At 37.2% G+C, this 6,910-nt stretch overlaps 1 protein-coding gene across 1 annotated transcript in view; it reads right to left on the reverse strand.

Moving 5' to 3' along the window:
* Positions 1-4,909, reverse strand: part of LOC106880794 (uncharacterized) — a 57,500-nt gene extending 52,591 nt beyond the window's left edge. The window contains exons 1-2 of the mRNA XM_052968047.1: positions 4,897-4,909; positions 3,646-3,751 (exon numbers count right to left, since the gene is read on the reverse strand). Of these exons, the coding sequence (XP_052824007.1) occupies positions 3,646-3,751; positions 4,897-4,909 (119 nt within the window). The remainder of the gene's footprint in view (positions 1-3,645; positions 3,752-4,896) is intronic.
* Positions 4,910-6,910: the final 2,001 nt, after the last annotated feature.

Here is a 6,910-nt window from a genome sequence, read left to right on the forward strand (position 1 = left end):
ATGCACATTTAAATTCTTTCGTTAAGTAACACTAAATCTGTAATGAATAAGAAAGAGAAAAATCATTTCACCTCTAGAATAATTTCTGGGAAACCTATATATTTAATTTCACCTCCACCATATATTTTAAATTCATCTTCATCATTTTATTTCTATTCAACTCATTTTTCATCCAATCGAATTTATATAAAATATAAACTGGTATAGTGTAATTGAACTTTGACATTTATGAACAAAAATGCCAGATGTGATCCATACAAAATATAGATATCCCTGATGAAGGAAATAGTGATACTGGAATGGATTTTAAATCGATATCTATTCTTATCACTATGTTCCTGAAATGGCCATGGGATGTATATGTTAATTTTCACATTCAGATTTTAATTTGGACTCAAACTTTCCATATACTCTTGTGAGCTTTAATATTAGCATCTCTGATGCAACAAACCAATCCTGTATGTACAAATTTATGTGATTTAAATATCGCTGAACATGTATTGCTTCAATGCAAATATTTGCCTTTTATATCAAAATATCTATTTTACATATATTTTTTATGAAGCATTGATAACCCAGAACTTAATCTTCCATAATATATGTCAAGAAAAATGTTCGTGCACTGTGTTAAAATAATACTTTTTTTATATATTTTTGTGGTGTGTGTGTTCATTCAGTTCATTATTTTAACATAGCGCACAAACCTTTTCCTCAACCTAGTATGTATATACATACAGACAGACAAACAGACATACAGACATACAGACAGACAGACAAGAATAAAATGGGATTAAAAAGTCCTGGCAGATATCAAGTAAGCACTCAGTATAAAGGAATAAGGTTAAATTTCCAACAATCAGATACAAGTAAATGTAAATAGAATATAAATCCCAGGTAAATCCTCATGCATGACAGGTAAATCAAACAGTCCTTTTGTAGTAAGAAGTAAAGGTGTGATCTAAAATAAAGATATGATATTCTTCATAGACTGGAGCCTGGTGTTGCCATCCGGTTTCACCAGTCTTCAGTCAAATCATCCAACCCATGCTAGCATGGAAAGCGGACGTTAAACGATGATGATGATGATGATGATAAATGTAAGAGTAAGCAACTTAGGAAAGTCAGTATAAGGACGAAATTTTAAAAATCTGTTATCTCTCTGTGTCTCTCTCTGTCTCTGTCTCTGTCTCTCTCTCTCTGTCTCTCTCTCTGTCTCTCTCTCTCACCGTCGCTAGAAGGGGACTTAACTCATGCTTGCAAATACCCCTACTGAAATTTTTTAGAAGTTATGGTCTAAAATTATTTTTAATACAAAATTCACGTCTTAGGAAGCAAAAAAAGAAAGAAGAATAAATGGCTGATTCCGGGCATTTTTGACCATGAGTAATCCATTGGTGCGACTCCCAGATTGCTATCTTGTAAAGTGTGGATTTCTATAGATGCAACACGCACACACAAACACACACACACACACACACACACACACACACACACTCACAAACTCAGCTTTACAATATGTACTAATAGCACTGTCAACCTCCTTGCTCCTCTACCATGTCACCCTTGGTCTAGCTGGGACTCTGCACCAACCACAGATTTCATCTGTAGCCCTCAGTAGATTGTCTCACAAAAACTTCCAATTGTCCTCTAAGCTATATGTCTCCAACTCTTCCTCTCTTTCTTCAGAAGCTTCCATTAGTAAATCTTAAAATTTTTGTCTGTTTGCTGGGTCTTTGAGCTTCCATAGTCTTCTTTTCCAGATTGGTTTATTTTCCAGAGCTCTAATTCTGAAGTCACTAACTAGTAGCCTATCTTGAGTCATACACTCTTCACCTGGGAAAGACTTTGCATTTTTAAGCATCCGTCTATCTTGTTTCCCGGTGAAGAGGTAGTCAATCTGGCTTAGGTGTTCACCAGACTGATAAGTGATTAGGTGGCTGGCTGGTATTTTGAAGCTAGTGTTGCAGATCATGAGATCACTTGCATCACAGAACTCCAGCAGTCTTGTTCCCTCCTCATTTCTAGGTCCAAAACCATAGCCCTCATGCACTCCCTGGAATCCATGGGGTTACTGTCCAACATGTTCATTGAAGTCACCAGCTACAATAACAAAGTCTCTGTCATTTGTTGTTGAGGTGGTTCGCAAAAGGATCTCATAGAATTGGTCCTTCTACTCATCAGTCAACCCAGACTGAGGAGCATACTCTAACTACCTCAATTACCTTATCTACCCACTTTTCAGCTATCAGCATGCCTACTCCACCCATTCTATCCTTCCTGCCAACCCAGAAGAATATGAATCTCTGTTTCTTTCCCATGTAGAATCTAGCTGAGGTTTCCCTCCATCTTACTTCTTGCACACCAAACGCATCAATATGGCATCACTCAAACATTTCAATAATCTCCCCCACTCCTTCCTTTCATTGTGCCAACATTGATGTTAGTGGCCCTGAGATTGAATTCTTTGGAGTCATGGTGGTAAGGTAGTTGTGGAAATTTTGTCATCACCTGCTAGCATAGACCTTTGATACATGTTTTATTCAGCGAATTACAATGAATCACAGTTTCCTCCACCTCGTCCAACATCTAAAGCAAGAGCCAACAAATGGGTATGAGAACAGGGTGGTTAAATAGGGCATTTTAAGTATATGTCTAAATATTTATTTAACTGTATACGATATTCATCAAGGTACTTGTATGAGGGTATGGCGAGGTATAAGGGTGTACTCAAAATATATATTCACGTATACAGCACAGGAGTCACAAGGTGAAATTGTTAATGTACAAATTAAAATTGTGGCGGTGGGGGAAGGTTAGTGGTCATAACTGGTGTGCAAAATAGACGTTGGGCGCAGGCCTTGTGCAAATGAAGTTTTACACACCACATAACTAGACAGACTCAGAAGAAAAGCCATAATATTTAATAATAATAATAATTATTATCATTAAAAGGCTAATACTGATCTAATATACATGTCCATTTTAATTGTTAAATTTATCACAAGCATTTTGCAAGGGGAGCAGAAATCTGTCTGAAATTGAAATAAAATGAAATTACATGTAGCCTTGGCAACTAGATATTGAAAGAAATGGGAGAATTCTAGATTCATTGACTATATATATATATATCAGGCACATGCCACATAGTACCAAACTAACAGCAGAGCTTGAAGCTGTCCAATGTCACTACACTGGAAAGATAGTAAGAGTGCAACAGATGAGCTACAGGGAGGGGCTTAAAAAAACTACAACTTTTCTCCCTGGAGCAAATGCATGACAAATATGTAATAATCTACATATGGAAAATTCTAGAAGGTCTAGTACCCAATTTCGGCATTAAATGTTTTACAAATACCAGAATTGGACACCATTTTATTGTATCAAAGGCATCATCTACTCCATCTAAATTCATGATCAGGTACTATAATAGTCTAGAGTTCAAAGGCTCACAGCTCTTCAATTCTCTGTCACAAATATTAAGAAATCTACATTATGTGGAATTAGATGTCTTCAAAAGGGAACTAGACATCCACCTCTCCACAATACTTGATGAACCACCTGCCTGACATAAGGTACACACAAGGGTAGAAGAATCAAGCTCCCTCATCCACCAAATGGACCAACAGCTGAGGCAAAGGCACATACAATAGTGGTGATGTGAAACCCTGCCAGCCTGAGGAAATCAACTGAAGGATAATCATAAGTAACAGTGCAAAATCAGTGGTGCTCCAGCATGACAGCAGAGGCATAGCTGAAAAGATTAAAAGAATAAACAATATTAAAAAGATTAAAAGAATAAACAAAGGCGGCGAGCTGGTAGAATCCTTAGCATGCCGAGCGAAATGCTTAGCGGTATTTTGTCTGCCGCTACGCTCTGAGTTCAAATTCCACCAAGGTCAACTTAGCCTTTCATCCTTTCGGGGTCGATTAAATAAGTACCAGTTATGCACTGGGGTCGATGTAATCGACTTAATCCCTTTGTCTGTCCTTGTTTGTCCCCTCTATGTTTAGTCCCTTGTGGGCAATAAAAAAATAAGAATAAACACTCCAGTGAGTGTACTGGATGTCTTTTATGTGACACTAGCACAGGTCCATCTCACAAGTCACTGGTACAAGTGCCATTCACACATCACCAGCACTAGGCCAGAATCAGAGTTCCACTTAGCTTGATGCCTCTTCTCAAGCACAGCAATTTGCCAGAAGTCCTGGCCACTTGTCACTGCCTCCATGAGACTCAACATCCGAAGATCACATTTTCCCACCTCAACCCACATCTTCCTGGGTCGACCTCCTTCACAGTTTCCTTCCACAATAACAGATCAGTACCTCTTTATGCAGCTGTCCTCATCCATATGCATCATACAGCAGTCCTCTCTCTCCTGCACACTGTATCTGATGCCTCTTATACCAAATTTTTCTCTTAAGACACTTACACTCTGTTGTATGTGTTTACTGGCATGCACAACCAGTGGAGCGTACCAGCTTCATTTCTTTCAAGTCTTCACATGTCCTCTGCAGTCACAGCCCATGTTTCACTGCCATGTAACATGGCTGTTCACACACAGGCATCATACAATCTGCTTTTTACTCTGAGGGAGAGGTCCTTTATTACTATATATATCCTCTCTTCCAGAAGTAACAGGAACATGTTCTTTTCAAAACTTTGGTCTCAATTCATCACCTCACCCTAACATTGCCTTCCTTCCTTCTTGTTCCTTATGTTCCCTTCTCTCTCCTACTTCTTTCCCTCACTTCCACATGCCATTTCTGCTTGACTACTACACAATTTTCACTCTGTCAATAGCCACACCTTCAGATGCTGCTTTTCCTGCTCCTTTGTTTCCCTTGCATCAAATCTTCTCTTTATAAATACCATTCTGTTATTTCTCTTCTCACCTCTGTTTGCCATTTTATTTCTTTTGTGCATCAACATCTGGCTTTTCATCATCTTAATGTATATTATTTCATCTTCTTGAATTGGATGATTTTCCTGGAAACTTTTTACCATCTGAACATTTTACCAATTTTTCTGGATTTTTTACCAATATATTTGTTTTTATCAACACTGAATTTAAATAGTTCTACCACATTTAAAAATGTTCTTCTTTCCTTAGAATGCATTCTCCAACCTCTATATCTTTTGAGTGAAAACTTGCTCACACATCAATAATACCTTCCACCTTGTACTTATCAATTTTTCCATATGTTCATACACACTCTCATTTCCTCACATACATGCTTTTACACAACCTACCTAAAAATTACACACATACACTACTACACCTGCACGTATCTATACACATAGACATGACATTAACATGCACACACACATACACACTCACATACACACACACAAGGAGGACATTTGGGGGACAGAGAGAATATAGATCAAGCTTTATTATCTGTTTTGACATGTTTTCTATGATTGGATGCCCTTCATAATGCCAACCACTTTACAGAGTGTACTGAGTGCCTTTTACCTGTCACTAGCAGCAGTGAAGTCACCAACTAACTAGAAAGACAAGACCCTTTCAACTGAGTAGGGAATAGTATTGAGAGAGGTGGTTTTGTGCTAGGTGATGAGAGGTTAGCGTATGAATGGAAGTACAGAAATAGGTGTCTTGCAGTAGAGGAGATACATTGGGTAACTCAATTGGAGAGAGTGAGAGAGAGAGAGAGATGTTGAAGATGTGATGGAGGGTGACCCCCAAGGTACATGAAGGTGTATATAAGTGACATGGAACCAAAGATTGGATCAGGCAAGTTCATGAGATGGTAACAGGAGAGTGGGAGATGGAGGGAAGGACTATTTTGCAAGGGTGTGAAGGAGGAGTGGAAGTGGTGTTTGTAAATCTCAACAACATGGAAAATCTGAGATAAAATTATTTCCAAATTTACTGCTGTAATTAATGGTAGTCTTGTTTGATATAGAAAATTGTTACTCTTACTTCTCTCACAAGAAATGTTTAATATTGAATAACATTCCTATATGCATCACTTTTTACTCTTTTCAGGTATTAAACGCAACAAAGAGTAAGTATATAACATTCTTATTTGTTGCTTATTTGAAAGTAGATAGAAAATTTCTATCAGTTGAACTCAAGTTGTAGGAAGGTAATACAAAATCATATATAGTTCACATGTTAGTTGGCTCTTTATCTGCCTTTTCCAATTAGTATAATAGAATCTTTGGTATGGTGACAGTAAATCAAAACCTTATATGTGTAAAGTTTTGCAAGTGGATCTTTATGCAAATAAAATACTATTGAAATTGTGAGGAGATGAAATTTAAAAGTATACACTGTTTGATTATTTACTTAATGCAACTGTATATACTATAGATTTATATACTATAGATTAAATTATTATATTATAACTAACACTCCAAAAGTCTGGGAGAATATCTAATTAATCTAGCTAATGGCCTTCCTTCCTATAAGGAAAATATTTTGTTGAGTGTACATATATATATATATATATATATATATATATATATTCAGTAATGAATTAAAAGCAACTCTAGTGTTGTAAACATTATTGATTGCACATACTCCATGTATGTGTTTTGTTTATTTGCCAGAATCACTGCAGCATAGCACTTGGAAATAACTCCCTCATAACATTGGTTGTTAAAACATCTAAAGGTCATACACTGAGTCTTCTTCCACCTTAGTTTTGGCCTGTAGCCTCCCCATATTTAAAGAGTCTGCCATCAGTTGTGAATATGATCTTGATGCTGGTTTTATCATCATTGCAGAAGCATCCAACAGCATGGCTGAGAACATCATGCTGAACAGCATAGATGCAAGTACACAGCCCTGCTTGACTTCATGAGTGACTGGGAATGTGTCAGAGGAAGAATCTCCATGATCCAGTACTTGAGCAAGCATGCTGTTGTGAAACTAACACA

Source organism: Octopus bimaculoides, chromosome 5 (assembly GCF_001194135.2).
Source record: "Octopus bimaculoides isolate UCB-OBI-ISO-001 chromosome 5, ASM119413v2, whole genome shotgun sequence".
Lineage (NCBI taxonomy): Eukaryota > Metazoa > Mollusca > Cephalopoda > Octopoda > Octopodidae > Octopus > Octopus bimaculoides.